The sequence below is a fragment of the Petromyzon marinus genome, chromosome 43 (assembly GCF_048934315.1).
Source record: "Petromyzon marinus isolate PM22_M1 ecotype Great Lakes invasive population chromosome 43, UKy_Petmar_22M1.pri1.0, whole genome shotgun sequence".
NCBI lineage: Eukaryota > Metazoa > Chordata > Hyperoartia > Petromyzontiformes > Petromyzontidae > Petromyzon > Petromyzon marinus.
This window is the reverse complement of record NC_133709.1, coordinates 5,267,240-5,291,986: the sequence shown is the minus strand read 5'-3', so window position 1 is coordinate 5,291,986 and position 24,747 is coordinate 5,267,240. Positions and strand designations below refer to the sequence as shown.

At 50.0% G+C, this 24,747-nt stretch overlaps 1 protein-coding gene across 1 annotated transcript; it reads left to right on the top strand.

The window, feature by feature from the left end:
- Positions 1-556: 556 nt before the first annotated feature.
- Positions 557-23,851, top strand: GALR2 (galanin receptor 2). The gene is made up of 3 exons (XM_032969898.2): positions 557-1,023; positions 17,146-18,107; positions 20,236-23,851. Exons 2-3 carry the CDS (start codon positions 17,755-17,757, stop codon positions 21,095-21,097), a joined length of 1,215 nt encoding a protein of 404 aa, XP_032825789.2. The 5' UTR covers positions 557-1,023; positions 17,146-17,754; the 3' UTR covers positions 21,098-23,851.
- The last annotated feature ends 896 nt before the right edge of the window (positions 23,852-24,747 follow it).

The following is a 24,747-nucleotide window of genomic DNA, read 5'->3' as shown; positions in this document are numbered from 1 at the left end:
ACTACCAATTAACATATTGTCTTGGCGTTTTGTATTCACATCATCATTATTATTATTATTGCGCACCTGACACAAACTAACAAAACCCACGTGACTTTTTTTCTGTTAGTAAAGGTGCCGGGCAGATCGATGACAGATTCGACAGCTACCTCAAGAAATACAATTAAAAAAAAACCCCATCAGCGGTCGATTGTGGGTGGTTGGTGTGAAGTGGGTGAGGGGTAAACCAAGAACACCGGCGGTCAACCACCAATTTAAAAATAATAAATCTGTGTGGCGAGGGTGGCTTGGGTGGCGAGGGCGGGACGACAACGCGTGAACATTCATTCATTGCCCGGCCTCCCCTTGCCACGGTCCTTCCGCCCAAGACGAGGAATGAGCACCTCGGCGTTCCCATGACAACCGCCACAAATGCCATCCCACAGCGGCCGCGCGCCTCAAATAATCAGCGTCGAGATCGCCACGGCCACTCTGGTCCTGGTCCAGACAACGCGAAGAGCACTGCCTCCATCTCTGCCTCCCACCCACCCACCCACCCCCCCCCATCCCACCCCACGTCTCACAGAACGCCTCCTCTTCTCTTTCCCATTTGAAGCAAAGCGAACAAGCAGCAGCGCTACTCATTATTTATTCATTCGTTATAATAACTAATTAGGATTATTTTTAAAAAAAAAATTGTAAAACGAGTTGTTCCTCGGCGAGTTTTGAATTATGATAGCCGCTTCGTTTGTGTGTTCGGTGGGTCCTTAAATCTCAGTCGCTCGTTGAACACTGAGGAAGATGACACGGAGTATTTCGCCCACTATTCTATTGTTTACTTGTTAAAGCCGATAAGAACGTGGCATATCAGAAAGGTAACATTTGCTTGCCCTACTCTGGCTAGACAGAGCTCACGCCGACTGTTCGTGGGGCTGAGTTATTTGTTCTTGAATTTTGAGATATTTCCAATTCTTTGCATTGCCCTGCCTTTTGAAAGATTGTCTAAGAGAAGAGAATCCTCCTGCATTTAAAATCACCACCGAGGTATGTATCTCACGCGACACGTGCCCTTTGCATCTGTATACTTTATGTACAGTACTGTTGCTTAAGCCTCTAAACGGTCCTCAGAAGCACGCGTAGATTGTTATTGGATGCAAAACGTAATTGTTTGGCGAAGCCACTATACACGTGAAACAGTGTTGTGCATCCACGCTATTATACTAGTTAATTATTTTTACAATCCCCTGCCGGATGACGGCATCCCCAGTAAACGTGAAACGTTGGCTCAAAGTACCCCGTTTACTGGATTCGCGTGCAATGTTGATACCATTGTAAGTAATGGGAGGTGACTATGCCTTAAATGACAACCGGTTCGGATCAGAATCGGAATGTTTAACACGTAGGCTTTCGCGACCAAATATCCATAATATAGGTTTTTTTGGGGGGGGGGTTATATCGCGTAAATATAAATGTGTCGTTAAACCCTTCACCAGCAGACAGTAAGGTTTGTCACTTAAGCAAATCCACAACACCGGTGTGCTGGGCTAATAATGAATTGGCATGTTCTGTTTACGTGACAAATCTTACTCATTAGCTGTGTCGGGTGGTGGCGGGTTTCACGACACATTTATATTTACGCGATCTAACCCCCCCCCCCCCCAAAAAAAAAACCTCTCTGGCAGAATCTGAATATTGATTTATACTGGAGGAATCCGAGGAGCTATAAAAGTTCGTTTTCACAGATGTCACGTGAGGGGCACGGGGTCAGAACGTGACTTGCTACTGTGGGGATGCGATACCTATGTTGGAATTAAATCCCCAAAGCGTACGAAGTTTGAGGTTCTGATCGCAAAGTTTGACGTGTCTGGAAGTGACGCTCACACCTGCTGTGCCTTTCTTGACAAAGGGTGCGTGCGATCACCAAGAGACGCCGCCGATTATATATTTTGTATCTTTTAAAGCCGCGGTGTCGTTGACGAGTGTGAGCTCTGGTTTTTTTTTAACATTTAAATTCGTAAACAAAAATATTCTCAAAGTTAGAAAATTACCAAATTCAACTGTTATCTCGTAAAATAATTAAATTACGTATCCGTATCTGCAAACTCAAATCTCTCTTTGAAAACTGCCCCCTCCCCACCCCGAAAAATTATCACAAATCTCAGAAGTTAAATCCGAAACTCATCCTGACTACCGACTCACTCGTGACCATGTTGGCCATGGCCAGGGATTGAACACATGTGGATGCGCTAACCGCTTCGCCACCGCTCCTCCGCTTCTCCCCCCCAAATGATGCAGGAATGCACTGGCAGAAACAAGCAAACGGACGGACGATAATAGCAACCTATTAACAAACCGCTAAAAGCTTCCACTTACGCCCACATCATGCTGAATATAATAAAAGGCAATGTTTCATAAATCGCTCACAGTGTGATTCGTAATCTATTTCACCCTTTTGCAATAATGACCACATCCCAATCAAACCGGAGCCGTGGGTTGGTTACATTTGGATGGCCCCCGATGGCGAGTGGGGAGAGGGTAGACAATTGCTTTGCGTCTCCATGTGATCACCGGAGAGACTCTCCACTCGCCTCCAGTTAACTGCCATCAATTTAACTCCCATCTATTTGAAATCAAATGACATTCGATTATTGCTCGGTGCGCCATTAACTTCGCGGTTGCAATTAAAGGGCCATTAGCGGGTCACCCTGCCGCATTCCGGATCTGAACTCTCGGTAATTAATTGATGGGCTGTCCAACTTCACCTGAACTGTGTTCGCCGCCCCTGGCTGCTGTTGCCGTTAAACCTTCTGCATTGGCTCGCTCGCTCGCCCACGTGGATGGGGCCTGCAACGCGTCAATTTATTGAGCACAATCGACGATTCAGCTCGTGCATGATCCGTGGAGCGAATCGTACCTTGTAAGAATTGACTGCGTTGTTGTTGATGTCGTCGTGTATATTGAGTTGCCGTTGAACTTCTTTCGCACCGCACGTGGCCAACCGTGCTCATCGGAGGTGCGGGGGAAGGACAACAAAGCTCAACACAAAAAAACAGCTCCTGCAGAAATGAGATTTCAACTTAGATTTGAAAGTGCATAGCTCATGTGTCGGAAGGAAGAGCGCTCCAGAAGAGCGCAGAAGCTCATTTGAAAGCGCGCGATGCAGTGACCGTCATTTTTTTTTGGGTCGGGTTTGCCAAAAGCCGCTGCCGCTGCTGCTGCGAGGATGAGCGGTTGTCAGCCTGCAACTTTCCAACTGCTGGCCAAATGCCTCCTCCCCCCATGTTAGTCGATGACTTCCTCCTCGTTCTTGCCAGGTAGTTATGTTCTGGCCTATGGCAGGAACATCTTCCGGAGTTAAACGCCGACGTAGAGGTCTGCTGCTGGCCACGACGAGAGAAAGAGAGAGAGAGCTTCCGAAGAGAGAGCGAGAGTTCGTGTAATGTTGCTGTTCCACCTCCATTAAAGGAGCGCAAACTCCAGCCGGTTTCCATACTCTTTGGTTCTTTCGGTAAAGTCACGTAGATAGAAAATTAATAGATCACGACGTTTCGATCGCAACACAAGCGACCGTCTTCAGGTGAGAGAGAGCTACTGAAACAAGGTCTTATATAGGCCTGAGATGGGTGTCCAGTGGGTTTACTCTGTGGTACGTAGTTTGAGGTTGCATGGCCGCAGTCTTTTTTTTCTTTCCATTTGTGAAGGAGATGAGTGCAGCGGCCTGTTTGACGTTCTGTTGTGGCTGTGGGCATGTATGTTGAATTTCTTTCGCACGGTACGTGGCCAACCGTGGTCATCGGAGGTGCGGTTAATGGTTGGACCACCGGTGTCTTCGAGGAAGGAATGCCAAAGGCGGTGTGTGGGTCTCGAATGAGGCGTTCATTCCGGACGCCCGCGTTGTTCCACTCTGTTCGCCTTGGGCGTTCTTCCGGATCTTGGTGAGATTCAAGGATGGCGACAGCTGCGCGATCTCAGCAGGGAGATCGGGACGTCGAGTCCGTGGCGAGGTACACCGTTGACGTCTTGGTGTTATGGGTAGGTGGTTCTCGTTGTCCGGCAGTGGCCTCTGTGATTTCATCTCTTGCGCTGTCTCTTTCCCGCTACTTCATTTGCCGTCTCTCGGTCTCCGCTCCACGGGTTAATTAGTGTTCAAATCTCACCATATGCTCTCATGACGTGGGCCCGTCCAATTACATTTGATTTGTGCCGTTTGAATCGCATGCGGTTAGTGATTTATCGCTCTCTAATTGGGTCACGTGACTCCTGCAACCACGACTTGACATCGATGTTGGCGCCCTGCGCAGAAAAAAAAGACACGTGCCATGCTTTTTGCCACGGAACACGATTGACAGATTAATCAACGGGCGAACTTAGTCTCTGCACATGCATAATAAGTACGAATATAAATATTTTAAATTAATCGGCCTAAGGGCGTTTGTTTTAAACGGGGTGAAACTCGGGCCAGTTTTGTCCTGCTGGGTCTAATCAGCAGAGCTAGGCCTGTCGAACAGATGCTGCTGGCTTCTGAGACGCCGTTGGCACGAGCACTACACTGAACGTGCAGGGCCCAAACGGATTCAAGCAGTGGCGACATTTGGGTTCTGTCTTGCGACAGTGCAATGGAGAATGTCCGGCGATGGAGGTGGTGGGTGAGTGACTCAGGTTATGGTTGCCACCTGTCCCGGTCTCCCCAGGATTGTCCTCCTGTTGAGGTGGCTGTCCAAGGAAATCTGCCATTCTTCCTCTTTGTTGTCAGCTGTGCGATACCACTGCAACATTCAGGACTTCGCGGCTGTGTGTAGCTCTCCCCTCCGATGGTATTCCGCTGCTATAAATTTCCACACTTCGTTGAGCTATCATTTATGGCCAGGTCGCTTCTGAAAAATAAGCTAATAGCTCAGTTTGTTTTTTTACTGGTAAGATAAAATCGTTTGGTTTTATTTGTATATATATTTGTTTCGTAATTTGCTTACCTTTACTACTATACTTTACACCCCTATTGTGTTTTTGTAATTTTGTTGTTGAAACTCTCTGCCCCCTCCCTCCTGGACATCTGTGAAAAAGTACTTTCATAGCTCATCGGATTTCTCCAGGATAAATACAAATTCTGCTTCTGATCGCGAGATATCCGTCTTCCCATCGTACGCTCTGGGTGTTTTGTACCGCAGAGGAGAAACACCCGCAACTCCAGGTGGGTTACGTGTCCATACCTGTCAACCCCTTGCCAGTGCCCTACCTTATTACAGACCAATTCAGACTTTATTGGTCACCCCGTGCCCATATAAATCTCAACGTTCATCCTAAAAGGTCCCATCGCAAGGGAGAAACACAAACAATAAACAAAAATAAATTGCCCATATTGAAATGGCTGGACCTGAAAACTAAATTTTTCGTGTACAAAAATACGGGGTAAACCGTATGGGTTGACACGGTGTGCGTGTCACAATAACGAGCCGCGCCTAACGTGATATATTTTCGCGTGAGGTGTGCGTTGGCACTTAAGGTTGTCGTCGTTCTCACGTACAGAGGTGTATGACGGCGTCAGCCGGATCTCTTGGGTTTTGCGCACAACAAAACAACCCTGCAGAGCAAGCCACCAGGTAATCGCCGCGTCTCCGTCTCTTGGGACACATTCGCCTTGAATTGAACGAGCAGAGAGATGGGAGTGAATCGTGTGAATTACCGCTCGTGAGCGACAGAGGTGGACAGGCAGACTCGCTCACACGGAGCCCTGTCGAGAAACTTTCCAAAGTGGGGGGATTTGGGGTGGTCCCAAAAGGCGAATCTTTATTTTATGTATGGCCCTACATTGATTGAGATAAATAATAACTAATTTCTATGCTGAAGCTGAATAAAATGAGCACATTTCAAGGTCACGAGATGGGGAGAAGGGGAGGGGGTGGTGGGCGATTCCCTCCCCCCTCCTAAATCCCCCCCCCCCACCCCTTGACCTCCCCCCCCACCACTTGACCCTCCACCCCTCCCCCACTTGGATCCGCCGCTCTGTCCGTATCACCCAGGTCAAAGGTTGTTATTGAATAGATAACAAATTGAGACAGTTCCCCTGAGAGATGACACTCTGTAACGGGTCGAGATGACGAGGAGTCGTTCATTGGCCGTCCAAAAATGACGTCACGCACCTGGGGGGGGGGGGGGGGGTGGTCAGACATTTGTGATGATGTGTAACGAGGGAGGGGGTGGTGGTTTGAGAAATGTGACGTCACATCAAAATGCGCAACTTTAAATAAATATAGACAACACGTTCTACTTAATTAAATAGGCTTTTCAATAAATGTTTTCTCCTACATCAGAGTGCAGCGCTACATTAAATACGCACTACAATGACAATAGTTTATAGCGATTTGAAGCATGTTTTATATATTTTTTTGGGGGGGGGGAGGCAGAGCTTTGTGACGTCGTATTTGAGGGGGGGGTCTGACTTTTTGTGACGCCGTGTGACGAAGAGGGGGGGGGCTCAAAAATCGTCCAAAATCACGTGACGCCATTTATGGACGGTCCCTTACGATAGTAGATTGCTTGATAATATATCTATGTATGTTGAACTTCACATGGTTATTACATAATTCGCAGTTATCGGCCGCATTAAACAAATGGAACCAGTAGGTAGACTTATGCCGACGAGAGAAATATCTGGACTCTGGACCTCATGGATTCGAGTTGAAAATCAATTTCACCCTGCGTGTTACTTGTAGGGCAGTCATAGCATTGGTGGAAAACATCCCATTATTAATGCCACGTTGGCGGAAATGAATTTCGTTGGTTGTGTACGTTGTCAAGCTGTTGTTTGCACGGTATTTTTTTTAAACATTGTCTTTTGGTCTCCAAACGCTGCCTTTCTGAGTAATTATCTCAAATATCCCATTTGTACTGCATGGGGGATGCGGCCTAAACAATGCACGACGAAGATAACCAAGGATGATGACGTACGGTGCGAAAGAAGTTCAGCATACACACAATTTACGTTGCTCCCCTTGAGGAGCCATTTGCCAAAACATAGCTTATTAGCACCATCCAGGATCGCCACCGAATAATTTCTTCAAGAATGTTTTCTCTGGATCACAAATCCGTGTGACAGCAAGGCCACCGTTGTCGTTCCGTCTGAGACGAAGGCCGGTAATGAGGGTACCGTCAGCTTAACACGCAGTAACCAATATTATCAATAATCAAGAGGTTTTTGGGTTAGATCGCGTAAATATAAATGTGTCGCTAAACCCGCCACACCTGACACAGCCAATTCGTAAGGCGTGTGTCACGTAAACAAAACTTGACAATTCGTTACCAGCTCGGCACACGCGTGTGTTGGAGTTGTAAAACCCACAAACAAAAGGGGGTCAACCCGTCGTATGTTCGTATGTTTAACGCGTGTTTGGGAGAAAGCACATGACGTGAAACATGGCACGGAAATAGTACAAATTTAACGAGGTCTATAGAACGGACAGTTTATACGCGAATCGTTCTGCCCACGGTAGACTTTACCCACCATCCTTTGGCTCACGGGCTCCGTAGCGGAGAGAGGAAAGTGAGAGTATTGACACCTTGACACGCGTCCGGGGTTGGACATTCCCGACATCGACAGTCGCTCTGAACTTGTTAATTGACGGGTCTGAACGGGTCGAGTGCGTCGTATTATTCCCTCCCGATCTGACGAGGGTTTGCGATTTGTAAAACAAAAAAAGTCGAGATGGGTGGGTGGGTGGGAAAGGGGTGGGGTGGGTTCCGACAGCCTCGCATGGGGGGGGGGGGGGCAGAGACATTCGATGCTCCTCCCGCTGTGACCGCGGTAGAACACGGGACGTGGAATTGTACAGACTCTGTGTGTGCGTACGTTGAACTTCTTTCGCACCGTGCAGTAGCCCAACCGAGATAATCGGAGGTGCGGGGGAAGGGCAATAAACTAAACTAAACGCACACGAAAAAAAAGCAAGTTCTGAAGAAATGAGATTTCAATGTAGATTTAAGAGTGCATAGCTCCCAGTGGCTTCCTCGGGAAGGCGAAGAGCGTTCCAGACGGCCGCAGAAGCCCGTCTGAAAGCGCCGCGCGATGCCGGTGGCCGCCGTCGTCTTTGTTCGACGGTTCGCCGAAAATCCGACACTGCTGCTCAGTGCGGGATTAAGCTAATGCGGGGCCTGTAGCACATGTTATGAAGAGGCCCTAAATACAAAAACACACACACACATGAAGGAGCTGCTCGCTCAGAGGAGGAGTTGGAGGCGCTGCTGCTGAAACTGGAGTGTGTCTCTAAGAGGTGGGGGGCCTTACCATCAGCCCAACCAAAACGCAGCACCTGCCTGGGTATTTTGTACCATCGGGCACTCCACCCCCACAACTCCCAATCGGTGATGGGGCAGTTGTGGAGAGAGTGGAGAGTTTCCCATACCTGGGCAGTGTGCTCATGACCGGCTCCGGTTTAACAGCAGAGGTCTCACTCCGAATCAGTTGAGCGGCGTTATCTTTTCATCGGTTGCGTAATGTTGTGTGGAAGCTACCTGGTCTGTCGCTCCGCACGAAGCTTTGGGTCTTCTCGGCCACGGTCATTATTCCCTCCCTTCTCTACGCTTGCGAAACGTGGACCCCCCTAATGGAACATTTTCGCTGGTTATAAACATTTAGGCCGGTCTGCCTACGATCAATCCTGGGTTTAACCAGGCTGGATTGTGTGAGGAGCTCACAAATTCTCGAAAGATCTGAACAAAGTCCCATCGGTGAGCACCTCCGGCAGGCAAGGCTGCGTTGGCTGGGTCATGTAGCCCGCATGCCCAGCCACCGCATGCCGAAACAGCTTTTGTTCAGCCGGATCGAGGGGGCTAAACGGGCGCGGCACGGGCTAGAGAAGAGATGGAGTGATGTGGTACAGGAGGACGTGGAGCTGAGTGGACTTGCCGATGACTGGTACCAGCGGTGTCAAGATCGGCCTCTGTGGAGGAGGCTCGTGAAGGACGCTACTGGGCAGTTGGAGGCAGTCGCCCTCCAACAACAACGGAGGGCGGAGGAGCGACGCTCACAACAACGAGCGGAGCGCCGGGTGGCTAAAGCACAGCAGATTGGCACAGTAGGGGGCACAGGTGGTGCATCAGCCAGTCATCTCAGTCAGTCTACCCGTGGCACCTGGGTCTGCCCCGTGACCTCCTGCCAGCGGGCGTTCGACACTTCACGTGGCCTCAAGGTGCACATAGCCTGGCACAAGCGTTGTGGTGACGTCACCGCCACTTAGTGGCGAATGGCGGTTGTTGTTGTGTGTGAGCGCACTGCGCTACGAACCTGGCGACCCGGGTTCGATTTCTCGCTCACGGCCAACACCGGTGACGATCATCTGAACTCATCCTGGGCCTCCCCTAGGTCGACTCAGCCGCAAACGACTACCTGGTGCGGCGTGTAGTAAACATCGCCACAAGGGAGACAAAGGCGGCCGGCCGTGGTGCTGGCCACCCCCCCCCCCTCCGTGTGCTATCCCGACCCCAATTAGGTGCTACTCGACAACAGCACTTGCCCCAACAGTCTGCGAAGGCTATACGGGGGATCTTTGTTTTTACTGGGCGACCGAGGCAATTGGTCCGAGCCTTTGGCAACAAGAGGCACCGATGCCTCTGTGGTGTGCGTGTGGAGCCGCGCGCTTAATGAGGCCAATCTCTGCTCTCTGTCGTCCACCCCACCACCCACCGTGTCTCGGATTGTCTGCTGAGGCGTGTGCCTTACGTCATCCCTCTTTCGCTTTCCATCCCACTCCCTCTCTCTAAAGTCCCGCTGTGATAATAGAATGGGGATTTTGTTTTGGTTAGAGACGTATTTACTAAAGTCTATGACGAGGATACATTGACGTAACGTCCTCGTGTCGCTAGTTGCATGCATATTTGTAGAAACTTCTCTCGCACCGTACGTAGCGAACCGTGCTAATTGGAAGTGCAGGGGAATGACAATAAACTGAACAGACAAACGCCGTACCCATTAAAATGTGGTGCTGCTCAAGCAGTCGTACATTGTTCCGTCGCTTGTTCAGGTCACGACATTATTAATTTGCTTTGTTGGGTGGAGGAAGGTTTACGACACACAGTGTATTTACGCGGTCTGACCCAAACAACAAATTATGAATCATTCTCAGCCTTGCACTTCTTTCTCTCTTGATATTTTATTCACCTCATTGAGCTTTGCAGGATAAAAAAAAACCCAACTACATCACAATAATACGGATATATCCATTTGGACGTTCAGTAACAAACAGTACATGCCGTTCAATCATGTTTTTAGTTATAAAAAAAATCATACTATTAAAACGATTAACTCAATTATTTTTTTTATTTTACCAGGTAAGACCCACTGAACTGTATTGCTCTTTTTTTTAGAAGCGACCTGGCCACAAATGATAGCTCAACGAACTGGCTTATCACGTGGAAATTTATAGCAGCCAAATACCCTGAACGCAACGTTGATTCTAAATGTGGAGGGAAAACACGGAGGACCCGGAGAAAAAAATCCACACGACCACGGGGAGAGAGACACGCGAACTCCAAATATACAGGTGTCACAGTTGGGATTGAACCCACGACCTCCAGTATATCAGGCGAGGTAATTAACATCTCAGCACCACGGCGCCCCTATTAAAATATCCTATGCGTCCAGTTTCCTGACTGGCAGCTGGCTGGACTTCTCTCCACCACGAGAATAACTCTGTTGCTCGTGGCTGCTGCGGGCCGTTGGCACCGGAACAAGCTGGGTAACTGACTAATCGGGATTTTTCAGGGCAACAAAGTAAACATTGGGTTAAAAACGGCGCGAGAAGTTCGGAAGACGTTTACTAGATAGTGACATCGTTAGAGGTGGAAGTAACACATAAAGCAGAACGACCACGGTTCATTTCCACATTGCTCTACCTTTTTAATGTGCTCCTATTGATGGCATTTTTTCACCGGAACATTATTTTGCATGCGTTTAGCTTGTTGTCCATCCCACCCCCGCACCTCCGATTAGCACGGTTGGCTATGTACCGTGCGAAATAAGTTCAACGCGCACACAGTACACAGTGTCGGTGATTCGGAGACGAGGTTTGAAGGGGGCACCTTGTTTTATTGAACACTCACGGTCTCGCCTGCACACACTCTTTAGCCTGCGCACAGCACAAGCCGTCTAACACTGACGGCGCTGACTGAGACAGCCAACAGCAATCCGGCAGCGCAATGCCGAGCGAAGACGGCGGCGACGAGACGACGGCAACAACGAGACGAATCCAATCCCAGAAACCGGCGGCCTCGAGCTCCCCCGCCCTCTGGCTCCTGTCATGCTCCCAGCGCGGACCGGCTCCGCCTCCCTTCTCGAACCCGCCAGCAGGTTCCGGGGGCTTACAGACGGGGTCCTCCGTGACCCTTGTCCCAGTTCCTCCGCTCTGCCGACACAACCCGTGCACACGCTCCCAGGCGTGTGCGCTCGCTCTCTGTCCACCACAGTTGCCGCTGCTGGCCACACTACACATGCAATCAGATGATTGGGCCAGGCGTAGCAGTGGAGAGTATCCCACACCATCAATATGTAAACTCCCCTCCCCCCTCGCCGGTCTGCACATGCTCCCCCCCCCTCTACATCGTTCATCATGCTGAGTCCGCCAATTAAATGCTAATTTTTATGCTAATTCCTTTGTCAAGGCGCTCTGCTTCCTCTCACACAGCTTAAAGGTCGCGGTCTGAGCTTGGCTGTGCTCACTCCAGCGCTGTCCTCTAGACAGTCTGGTCCCTTCACCTGATGAAGGCCACTTGTGTTGTGGCCGAAACGTCGTGAATTTTTTATTTTTGTTTTTTACGTGACTTCACCGAATAGAACCAAAGAGTATGTATCCCAGGAGATTATTGTCTGCCAGCAGGTGGCGATGTTGCGAGGTGGGTTTTTACCCAATGAAGAAATGCACCCACTTGGCTGGTGATGGCCGAACAGACGTCGTGAACGGTCAATGGACTGAATCCGTCTGTGCAGAACGTTCAGTGTATTATCCCCGAATAGGTTTTCTGGGTTCGTCTTGCACACACTCATTCGTGGAATTGACAAAGCACCCCCAAAGCAGGAACCTCCAAATAATGACTGTATTGAGACTCTGGTAAGGTTTTTGTGGATAAAAAATAAATAATACTATAACACCGTTCCTATTATATTCATGTGTAGTGATATGTTGTGTTGGCAAAATAATATCTATATACCAACCCTCACTGACCGGTGTGGTGAAGTATGGTCAACAACAACAACCGCCATGACAAGCACTGGATCGACAGTGGGCTGTGGTAATTAAAAATAAACACAATGACGAAGTTGGTCATTAAAAATATATATAAATGCGTTGTGTTATTGTGGCATCGTTTGTGATAATTTGACCTGTACTGTGATGCAGCCTAAAGGTCACGGCGATGACATTGAAAAGGAATGCCAATTAGTGTCAGCCGCTCCTCCAACGGAATAGATATTTTTGCCCCGCTGAGGGTTTTTCCAGGAATCGATATGATTCACCCCCCCCCCCCCGCTTTCTCGCCTCCCCCACATCCGTGCGACGGGCGCCCTAATTGGGACTTGTGTGAAACCGGCACGGAAATAACACTTCAGAACTTTGCCACCGGTGGGCTGGAAACGACGTTCCGTGTTTTGTTGCCCTGCGCCCTCAACAAACTCGGCTCCGTTGGACCCACGCTCTTGCAAGGATCGGCGTGGGAGGGGGTTGGGGCGAGCTTCCAGGAGAAGCCACTTCAAGCTCGCCGTTCCCTTCTACGGCTGTGGTTCTCAACCTCCCCATGTGGGTATTGTGTGGCTTTCGGAGCCTTGTGATGCCCGGCGTTATAAGCCGATTACTTTTTTGGGCACATTTGTTGTTGTTGTTCTAATGAACGACGCCCATTTTGCCCGGATGACGGTATTAGTTGCGTGCGTGTGTTTTTTTTAAGGTAACGTGAAACCACGCGGAGCCGCTGCGAGAATGGCACCATCTCCCCAAACCTGTTGCGTGAATGGTCAACCGCAGTAGTCCGCTCTCCTTCGGTGAAGGAGGAATAGCGAAGCCCCCCGAAGCCTGCTGGTCGTGGCTCCCAGACCTCGACATTGGCATTTAGCCCGTGAAAACATTGCCGCGGCCGTATGCAATCGAATGCGGTGCACTGGGCGGACCGCGAGATAGCGGCCAAGAGCTGCCGCGAGACGGATGGAATTCTTTCTTTCTCTATCTGTGCTACTGCAGCTCTGAAAATGCTGGCTCTTGACAAACGCATCATCGTTCTTCAATTTGCAGTGCCCCTCATGCGATAAGCAGTGGAACGTCAGGCTCCCACCTGAGGCGGATCGAGAAACTCGCCAACGGGGTGCTAAAAGTTATAATTTAAATAGAGCTCTACATTTTATATATCTTTAAAAATAATATTCAACATATTTTCTCTGGTGAACATCAATAAAATAGCAATTTTTAAGATCTCACGTGGGGGCAACCTCCCCCATCACCCCGCCCCCTCCCGTCACAACTTGGATCTGCCACTGGTCCCTCCAGCCAAAAGTGACATTTAATAAAATAAATGTCCTGGTGTTGATTTCACAGCGCATGGCTGTGCGTTGCCTTTACCCCGTTGGACTCGCCCCCACCTGCCTCTCCCCTCTCTTCTGACCCTGCATGGAAGGGACGGAGGAGAAACTTGGAGGTTCGGACTCAAACGTGGCAGGAAACCTCGAAAGACATAGCCAGGCTAAGAGGCTGCGATGCGTGGCACGAGGGTGGGGTGGGAGAGGGCAGTTCACCAAGACAGTCACCGGAGCCGCACCGAGAGGTTGGTGACCAAGGTGGAGGCCCACGGCGGTAGGCCTCAACCTTGGTGGCCTGAGACCACCGGTCCCCGCATTTCCCACGCCAGGTCACGAATGTACAGAGAGGTCACGTGTCCACGACCCCGGTCAACTCGGGAAGGCGTTCATTTCATGTTGCGCGTTCCAGTGTTTTTCCGCCGCAACATGGCGCGTTTAGAGTATTTGGTTTTGCTGCTGCCATAGATTTGCACGTGATAAGCCACATTGCTGAGCTATCATTTGTGGACAGGTCGCTTCTGAAAAAGAGCTGTGGAGCTCGGTGGGCCTTACCTGGTTATTTAAAAAAAATAAAGAGTTTAGTTTTAATGTATCCTGCACGGCATCCATGACGCAGTTGCACCTCCCCCTACCCCCCCCCCCCCCCTCGAGAGGCAATAAACTTTTCCCCCAGCTCCGCCCCGCGGATAGGGTCGGGGGGGGGGGCACACAACACGAGTCGAGAGCCGCTGACCTCGGGGGAGGCATCGAGACGCGGCACCCGCACGTGCGCACGCACAGCGACCGCGCGTGCTGATGCTCTGGAACAGCAGATGAGCGTTAAACGAAGTGGACCGGGTGCACGGTGGAGGTCAAAGCCTGCCCGTGTGTAACCAAAGTTTACAGCCCATCCGCTTTTTGACCACTTAATGTTGTTTTTTTAATCACCGGATGACGCCGGGGCGCTCCGTGTTCCTGTCGTTTTCCTCTTCATCTTTGTCCGTGCCGTTGACAGCGCCATTCGCTATTTCATGCTCGATGTGAGCGCCCGCAAAGGAAATTAAAAGGTCATCCGGGTGCGTCTGCCGTGTCCAGGCTGCCAAAAGCTCGTTCTCTCCACACTCCCTGTTACGATTCTCTGAAGATCTCGACGCCGGCAGCATTACGTCTTGCTGAGGCGAGAAATTAGATCTGGGTTAATCTGACCCTGCATGGGTTGCCAATCATTCATTAAGAGTTATTGGATCGACAAAAAAGTTAAAACTGCTGCATGTTTTTTTCGGTTGTGTCGCAGCGGCTCTCCGATGTGTTTTTCGGGGTTCTTCCTGAAGACGATGCCAGCAACGTGCTTGTGAAACGTCAGACCTCGTGGCAAATAAGCGCGCAGTAACAACCTCATGTAAACACGTTTGAGAGAATTTATCCAGCGCAAACTGCGAAAACCTACGCGGTCGAAATTTGAAATTGCCAAAATAAATTCTCGACACGCAGCTGCACGGTAATTATGAATTTGATTTGGAAGCTGCCATCGAAATTGCCATTCATTCGAGCTATTGTCTTTGTTCCCACGGGGATGGAGCGCGGTGTGGCGAAGCCCGCCCTCGCATTGGGCGATGGCGCGAGGGGGTTGATTCATCTGCCAGAACCGATTTTTCCCTGTGGGTCTGATACGTCGGTTAATGCCGTGAAGGAGTGTGGTGGGGGGGTAGGGTAAACCAGTGTGAAAATAAACTATTAACATTTTTTTTTACTTTACCAGGTAAAAGGCCCCACTGAGCTATGTAGCTCTTTTTCAGAAGCGACTTGGCCACGAATGACAGCTCAACGAAGTGGCTCATCGTGTGGAAATGTACAGTAGCCAAACACTCCAGACGCACGTTTATAAATGTGGAAGGGGAAAACCGGAGGACCCGGAGAAAAAAATCCACACGACTCACGGGGTGAGAGAGAGACACGCACACTCCAAATACACAGGCGTCGGGGTCGAAACGAAGCCCACGACCTCCTGCGTACCAGGCGAGGGAGTTCATACTTCGCCACCGCCAGCTGGCCAGCAGTTGCACGTGGCGATCGACGTCATCGCAGTGGGTCCATTCCACGCTCCACCCTCCAATGTCACCCGCTGGTTGTCGCCTCTCAGAAACTAAGCAGGGGGTTTGAGCCTGGTCAGGGCTTCTGTGGGGATGGCCACCAGAACCACCGCCACCACCAAGGGAGGGCTTTGCCAGATGGGGGGTCCGCGAGATGTGGCCATGGAAATGCCCATTGCTCGGTGTCACTCTCGTCATGTTCTCCGGTTTGCTCCCGCACGAAGCTGAACGCTTATCAATCCTGCCCAACATCCCAAATTCAGTACCAGTGCCGAATTTCAGCCGGAACTTTTTTTCCGGAACGCTGTTTGCTGGAAATGAGGTTTTTTTTTCACGTCGCATCACGTGTCTCTAAATGTGGAGGGAATACAAACCGTAGGAGCCAGAGAAAAATCCACGCAACCGCACCTCCGATTTCCACGGTTGGCTACGTACAGTGCGAAATAAGTTCTACAAACATACACACGCATCTATCTCGTTTTAGTTTATCCTCACTTGTTCTTTAAATCAACCTGTTCATAGGATTATGAGGAATTTTGGGTTCAATTAAAAATAAAAGGATTATTGTGGATATGCGTGCCGTGTACTCTTAGTGGTAGTGCCTTACACCGATGATCCCTCCACCAAGTCAGCCTCTGTAGCGGTGTTCAGGAAATTATCGAGTGAGAAATTAAGGACCCTCTTGAAAAATAATCTTGAGACTTGCCAAAGCTTTCCTCGGAAATAATAATTTAAATTAAACTCTTTGAAAAAATACATATTTTAGCAGGGTGCTCTGCGGGGCACTGGTATAAACATCGTTATATCTTTTGTATTTTGATTTTATTTAGTCAGCACAAAATTCCATGCACGCATTATGATTTTATTTTCAAAGGGTCCGTGTAGATAATTGTAGTTTTGGAATTTGGTCTTTGACATGCATATTACAAGCACACACAAAAGCCTTCTGCAAATGATGCCACAGGACCTGCATTAAAGCACAAGCCTTCTCATATTGCACATGGTACAATTGCACTTTTGTTCGTTATGTTTAACTACACTGCAGGAAGCGCCTTTAATACTATATTACTCCCAACGTCAGGCAATCACGTACACCTTTTATGCAGGGTGCTCCGAAGACACCTGTATCTTCATGTGAAGCGTACTGTGCACCTAAAGAATGATTGAGTGACAGCCGGTCCACTGTACGGTGCTTTGATCGATAATTCCCTGCAGAAATTAGCCAATCAGGGGCAGATCTAATCTTGTCTCAGTTTGCAGAGCACAAGGCCAGCCAATCGCATTGAGCGTGAGCTGCCTCTGTCAGGCATGGTTAGCGGCCCTTTGCCCGTCACAAGGTTAGGTCACGGGTCAGGACACGCAGTGGGTATCCCTATAACCACACCAGCTCCTTCCATTGCAATTGGTCCATTAGCTTCTAGACGGAACGGGGGGTGGGTCTCATGGAAGATGCAAATGTGACGTGTGCGATGCGAGAGTCATTTTCGCGGACTGCCCATTTATCGACGTGCCGTCGTTAGTAACGGATGGATTGTCATTCACTTGCAGTCCTGTTTGACGGAGCGGCGTCGACCGGTGGTGGTCGAAGGTTGGTGGCCGTCGTGGTTGCTGGCGGTGGTGGATCCGCTGCGTAGCGCGCGGGGTCTTCTTCTCCGCTGCGGCGAAAGACCAAGAGGCGCGTGGAGCTCGGTCCCAAGAGAGTCCGACGCGGATCCCGTGTCGAGCCGTTCCCAGAGCTCCCCAGAGCTCTCGGGTCTCAGTGGGGGACCCGGACTCCACGTGGACAGGGATGCTGGCGAGACCAGGAGAGACCAATGCCTCCTGCACGATCTTCACGCCACGTGGGCAGTAGCCCCACGGGCGTTTTCATCGCACGAGATCGAGGACTGCAGCTCGTCAGGGATTCTGACCTCACAGGGACTCTGACCCCACAGGGTCTCTGACCCCACAGGATCTCTGACCCCACAATAACTCTGACCCCCGACAAGGACTCTGACTCGGATCCAGGCTCACACAGCTAACTGAGCCCCACGAGTTCCTGAGCCAGCGGTCTCTGCTCGAGCCTGATCCACACGAGGAGGACCCCCCCGCGAGGAACGCCGGTCCGCCGCAAAGGCGGCGGCCCCCGCCCCCCCAACTCCCCATCGCGCCACCACCATGGTCGCCTTCTGGAACGCGTCGGAGCCCCAGGGGCTGTCCCCCGAGAGCGTGACGGTGCCCGTCGTGTTCCTGCTCATCTTCCTGCTCGGCGCCTTCGGCAACAGCCTCGTCATCATCGTGCTGCTGTGCAGCGGGCAGCGCGGCAGCAGCAACACCACCACCAACATCTTCATCCTCAACCTCAGCGTCGCCGACCTCTGCTTCATCCTCTTCTGCGTGCCGTTCCAGGCGACCATCTACACGCTCGACGGCTGGATCTTCGGCTCTTTCCTCTGCAAGGCCGTGCACTTCATCATCTTCCTCACCATGTTCGCCTCCAGCTTCACGCTGGCGGCCGTGTCCGTCGACAGGTGCACACGCGGCACGCGGATTTCTCGGGGCGGCCCGGATCAACGTTTAAACTTTGCCGTTGTTCGTTTAACACGCGGTAGGATTTCGCGACGAATATCATCCATAATACAGGTTGTTTTTTTTGGGGGGTTGGATCGCGTAAATATAAACGTGTCGGTCAAACCCGCCACAACCGCCCGATACAGCCTGGATGTCAGGTTGTAATTACTGGTGAAACGTCGTACCAAGCTTGTAAATGTTGTGGTTTTGCTCTCCAACACACCGGTGTGCTGTACAAGTAACGAATTGGCCACGTTTTGTTTACGTGACAAACCTTACTAATTGGCTGTGTCATGTGGTGGTGGGTTTAACGACAAATTTATATTTATGCTATCTAACAAAAAAAAATACTTGTATTTGTTGTTGTTCGTTTAATTCATTACCATCATCATCATCACGATCCATGGGCAAGACTGGCCCCGTAGGTGTCCCCTGCACATTTTGTCATTTGATTCCACTTATTCCGTCTGTCTCGTGCCAATGTGCTCAAGTTAGTGCCACATCTTTTATGGCACCAATCTCTCGTGTCGTCATCAAGCCATCCTCTGTTCGGTCTTACTCTCGGTTCCTTTCCATTTTTCCGGAGCAACAACAACAACACACTTTTAATAATGTTCATTTTCATAATGCAGGTTTTTTTGGTAAGATTGCGTAAATATATAAATGTGTCGTTAAACCCGCCACCACCCAACACAGCCAACTAGTAAGGTTTGTCACGTAAAGGGAACGTGCCAATTCGTCACTAGAATGAGAATAAAATAACACGATAAAATTCTCACGACGTTTCGGCCACAATGCAAGCGGCCATCTTCAGGTGAAAGGTACAGACCTGTCGGGACGACAGAGACATTTAAGAGACATTGAAGCTCTGTCGTCCCGACAGGTCTGTACCTTTCACCTGAAGACGGCTGCTTGCGTTGTGGCCGAAACGTCGTGAGAATTTTATTGTGTCATTTTATATTTTATTCTCATTCTACGTGACCTTACCGAAATAACCAAAGAAGACGAATCCTTGCAATCACGAAAGCTTTAAATCGAAATTCGTCACTAGTACAGCACACCGGTGTGTTGGAGAGCCAAGCCACAACATTTACAATCTGAGTACGATGTTTCGACAGTAATTACAACTAGCTTCATCAGGCGACAGCCAGATTTGTGGAGAATTCTCCTGGTGGCACAGCAAGTAGGTTGCTTGCATTTGTGTGGAGCTTTAAACGTTATCCTTCTTGTATTATATTTGGTGTAAACTGGCATTCCAGTCTCTTCCCACATCTTATCAATTGGCCAAAGACAAATTCATGAAATTGGCCGAATTCCCCAATGCAGGAGCCTTCTGAAAAAAAGTGTTGTACAAATCAGTAAGTCATTTCTCGATAAACTAAGGGCATTATTCTTAAACAATAATTTACAGAAGTAACCTTGGTGTTAAGACAAGGGCATTTGAGACAGCATAAATGCTTGTATTGACATACTGTATAAGCCAGGATTTAGCACAGCAACGAGCAATGATTCTGGCTTTGTAAATACAGGTGCATGGAGATGATGCTGGGAATTTCTTGGAAGGACGGAATATGAGAGTTATAACTAAGCACGCTGAAACGGACCTAGCGTCTGCTTCTGCGGCCGTGTGGAACGCTCTTCCTTTCAATATCAGGAAGCCACTTGAGCTATGAACTTCTAAATCGAGATTGAAAACGAATTTCTTTAAAACTGCTCTTTTTGTGTAGTTTGTTGTCTTTCCCCTGCACCTCCGATTAGCACGGTTGGCCACGTACGGTGGGAAAGAGGTTCAACACACATGCGCACATGCCTACGCACATAGAGGTCAGCAACCCCGGAGAACACCTCAAGCCGGGTGGTGGAGGTGAGAATGTTAGAGCAGACCTTGGAGGCCGGGTGTCGACCACGGGATCCATCAGCACAGAGAGAGAGAGAGAGAGAACGCAAGGACGAGTGGCCGATGGCATCGACGACATTGACCACGGACCCCCTCTTGACCCTCTCTCGACTCGGCGGTTGATAGCGCGTGAGAGTGACCTGACTGGGCATTGTCGTGCCTCCTCCCTGCACCCCTCCCCTCCACCCTAGGTACCTGGCCATCCGCTACCCCCTGCGCTCGCGCGAGCTACGCACACCACGCAAGGCCGCGGCCGTCATCGCGGCCATCTGGGGTCTGGCGCTGGTGTTCGCAGGCCCCTACCTCAGCTACTACCAGGCCGTGACCTTCCAGAACATGTCCATGTGCATGCCCGTGTGGGCCAAGGAGCCGCGCAAGCTCATGGACATGGTGACGTTCGTGTGCGGCTACCTGGTGCCCGTGTCCGTGCTGGGCCTGGCCTACGCCTTCACACTCAAGTACCTGTGGACGGCCGTGGACCCGCTCGAGGAGATGTCCGAGTCGAAGAGGGCCAAGCGCAAGGTGACCACCATGATCCTCATCGTGGCCGGCCTGTTCTGCGCCTGCTGGCTGCCCCACCACGTGCTCATCCTCTACTTCTGGTTCGGCCACTTCCCCCTGACGCACGCGACCTACGCCTTCAGGCTGCTCTCGCACTGCATGTCCTACGCCAACTCGTGCCTCAACCCGCTGGTCTACGCGCTCGTCAGCAAGCACTTCCGCAAGGGCTTCCGCAAGGCCTTCGCGTTCGCCTGCGGCCGCCGCTGCTGCTGCCACCGCCGCCGCCACCACCACCACCATCACCACCACCGACGCGGCCGTGTCACGAAGGTGCACGTGCTGCAGGTGGCCAACCGTGTCGACGTGGCCACCACGGAGCTGTCGCACAATGAGGCCGAGCGGGCGGGCCCGGCGAGGCACGGCGGCGGCGGCGGCGGCGGTGGAGGCAGCGGCGGCGGCGGTGCCCACGCTCGTGGCGCGGTCGCCGGCAGCGGCGCCCGGGGCGGCGTCACGAAGTCTCGCGCGCCGTACTTCGCTTTCTCGTCCGAGTGACAGCCGCTCTGTCACCTTCTTCGCTCATGCGTTTACCCCCCCCCCCCCCCCACCATCGATCTACCCCGCCAGCCCCCTCACCCAGGAAAGCTGCGCTCGAGTCTCACGACTCTATTTATTTTTCTTTAAGGAGGGTCCTGCCAAGTGTTTCTCATTTGGGTGGCGATGCTGCTGATGCTGTTTGTGGGTGAGTTCCTAATTGAGTAATTTTCAAGTAATTTTTCAGCTTCACCGCGTTTTTGGCCAATGCCAGTAAGAGAAATTACTTTCTTTCTTTTTGAGTTATGGGAGGAAACCGGAGAACCCGGAGGAAACCCATGCAGAGCAGGTAGGGGAGAGACAGAAAACATACAAACTGCACATGGAACGGCGCACCCAATCGGGGATCGAAGCGGGCAGCCTTCTTTGCTGCGACGGGCACGGGTGGCGATCCCATTTTGTGCTGCCACCTATTTAGTCGGCCATGTTTCCGTGGCCCACAAGAGGGGCTCGGATTGAAATCGGCTCCTCTCTACCTCTACTCCTCGATTTATCCACCACGATTGTACCTCTTGTCGTCAAAAAAACGCCAGAGATAAACGCAGACACCGTACGGCATCGCAACTGTTTTCCTTTCCAGACACGTTGGGGCAATATTCACGTTGGGGAAGTAGCCCACGCCGGTTGGGGGTAGGGGAATGGGGTGGGATGTAGCGGGATATGTCCAGATGTCTCCTGCGTGGTGGCCTTTCAGACCAACAAACGTATTAACTAACTATTACATCTTTTTTTATTTTACCAGGTAAGGTCCACTAACCTATGGAGCTCTTTGTCAGAAGCGACCTGGCCACAAATGATAGCTCAACGAAGTGACTTATCACGTGGACATTTATAGCAGCCAAATACTTTGAACGCGTGACGTTGATTGTAAATGTGGAGGGAAAAACCGGAGGACCCGGAGAAAAATCCACGCGACCATGGGGAGAGAGACACCGCAAACTCCAAATGTACAGGAGACCGGGTCGGGATGGAACCTACAACGTCGTGCATACCAGGCGAAGGAGTTAACATCTCGCCACTGGGTTCGGTCGCCGACCCTGTCTCTTGCAAATTGAGCCGTCGAAAGCTGCGCCCAGCACGGCCCTATCACGCTGGGGGGAAAACAAAATAGCCACGCGGATTATTGTGCTACAATGAACGAGGCGAACATCGAAATTACCGCACTCGAGGTCCCCTCAAAGCGCGGGGTGAGATCTCGGGAGGGCGCGTGGATCAGCGTCGTAATGCGGACAGACGCCAGCCCTCCCCGGCCCACGCGGCATCACAACAAAACCCAGATGGCAAGGGTGGAATGACGCGTCCCATCGATGTTGCTTCGTAAGCTCACGATACACGCCTTGGTAATTGGGTGCGTAAGGATCAATGTTGCTTTGCAGTTTGTATGCGGTGTAATGCCGTGGGTGCGTGGAACTGCTCGGGTGACCGGAGGCCCCTATACTTTCAACCACAATGAAAACAAAGGAATTGATTCTAAAAGCGAAGCATGAGCCTGAGTCGTACCATGACGGGGAGAACAATGCACCACGCTGCATCCAGCCGCGTTCTCTCGTACCGCCAATATGTTTTTTTTATATATATACTTCGTGACATTCATCCAATCGTCAAAGAATGGGAAGAGCTCAGCACAAGAAGCAATTTTGCCTTTATCTTTTTTTGACGAGCATTATTAGTGGGTAGAGCTCTTGTGTAGGATTTCAAATTACGGCATAATTTGGACGACAGGGTATTGTGTGTGCAGCACAGAACGCGTGTTTATTTATTTATTAATTAAAATGCTTGCCTAAAATATTATGCGGGCGTTCTATCTGAATTGTTTTGAAAACAAAATGAACGAGGATAAGTGGCATTAATAAGACTAAAGGCAAGCTGATCCAAAGAATTCCCCAAATTGCTTTCTGTGAATTTCATCGACATTATCTCTGAACAGGGACATATTTGGACAATATATCTGGGTCATGGGACCTCCTTTGCCAGTACCAACATATGAGAATAGGTTTTCCTCTTTTTTCTAACACCAAAACAGGTTTTGATTTAAGGCTTTCGTGACTGCAGGGATTCGTATTCTTGGTTCTTTCGGTAAAGTCACATAGAAGGGAAACAATAAAATAATAAAAATATAAAACAATACAATTCTCACGACGTTTCGACTGCAACACAAGCAATCATCATCAGGCGTGAAAACCACAGCAAGAAAATTTGAAAAAGTGGCGGTTTTTTTACGTTCTTATCCCGGAGAATTGTATTGTTTTATATTTTTATTATTTTATTGTTTCCCTTCTACGCGACTTTACCGAAATAACCAAGAATATGAATCCCTGCAGTCACGAAAGCTTTAAATCACAATTTAACCGCCTCTACAGGGAGGATTTCCACATAACGTTGAGATCCTTCAACAAACACCGGGATAAGAACGTAAAAAAAACCGCCACTTTTTTCAAATTTTCTTGCTGTGGTTTTCACACCTGATGATGATTGCTTGTGTTGCAGTCGAAATGTCGTGAGAATATTATTGTTTTATATTTTTATTATTTTATTGTTTCCCTTCTACGTGACTTTACCGAAAGAACCAAGAAGAGGTGTTAAGATGTTAAAACACCAAACTGAAACCTTTAACAAGGAATCATGTCTGCATTAACCACAATGCTTGTGGTCAGAATGCAAACAAAAAAACATACTCTGATAATATATGCATTGTCCTTGAAACTGATTGGTCCACACCAGAGACAGCTTTCTTTTGAGCCTAGTCTCAAAACGGTGTTCGACCAGAGGACGCCAAAAGGCGTCCAAAAGGCGTCCTCTGGCCAAAAGGCGTCCCCTGATCGAACACCGTTTTGTTGCCAGAAAAAAGTGGGAAAACATATTCTCAATATATGTGGGCTCTACGACTCATTCGGCCACTCTTGAGTCGTGACATAACCAACACGGTGGTGTGTAGCGTAGTCTTGACAAGGCTCGATTATTACAACTCACTACTCTACGGGAGGTCTGGCAAAAACTTTAGCAAGCTGCGGTGTGTGTGAAAAAATTATTTGGCACGTGTCGTGATGGGTAGTGCAAGACACGACCGTGTCCGTCCGGTGCTCGCTGAGCTGCATTGGCTTCCGGTTGCTGAACGAATACATTATAAAGGTCGCACTCATTACACACACAAAGTTATTTACACAAATGAACCACAATAACTCGCTGATCTCGTCAAGGAACATAAACCATCATCACACGAACTCACCCGGTCGCCCTCGCAGCGACTTTTGGCTCACTGTCGAACAAAGATGGTCACCGCATCGCACGCTTTCAGATTGCTCTTCTGCGCCCGTCTGGCACGCTCTTCCTTAGAAAGCCACTGGAGCTATGCACTTTCAAATCAAGACTGAAAACTAATTTATTTAGAACTGCTTTTTGTATTTAGTCTGTTGTCCTTTCCCCGCACATCCGATTAGCACGGTTTGCTGCGTACGGTGTGAATGAAGTTCAACATACACACACACACACACACGTACCGAATGTGGAATGATGGAGCTCTACTGAGTGCCTGCACGAAGAACCAGCCAACCCTGTGTCTCAGCAAACTTTTTGGCCGTGACTTTTGTCGTTTTACTCGTGTTTTTTTCGCT

Bases quoted from the DNA above. Each gene is read 5' to 3' on its own strand.
- GALR2 (XM_032969898.2), top strand. From the start codon at position 17,755: ATGGTCGCCTTCTGGAACGCGTCGGAGCCCCAGGGGCTGTCCCCCGAG. The intron at 18,108-20,235 runs GTGCACACGCGG...CCTCCACCCTAG, and splicing joins GCGGCCGTGTCCGTCGACAG to GTACCTGGCCATCCGCTACC.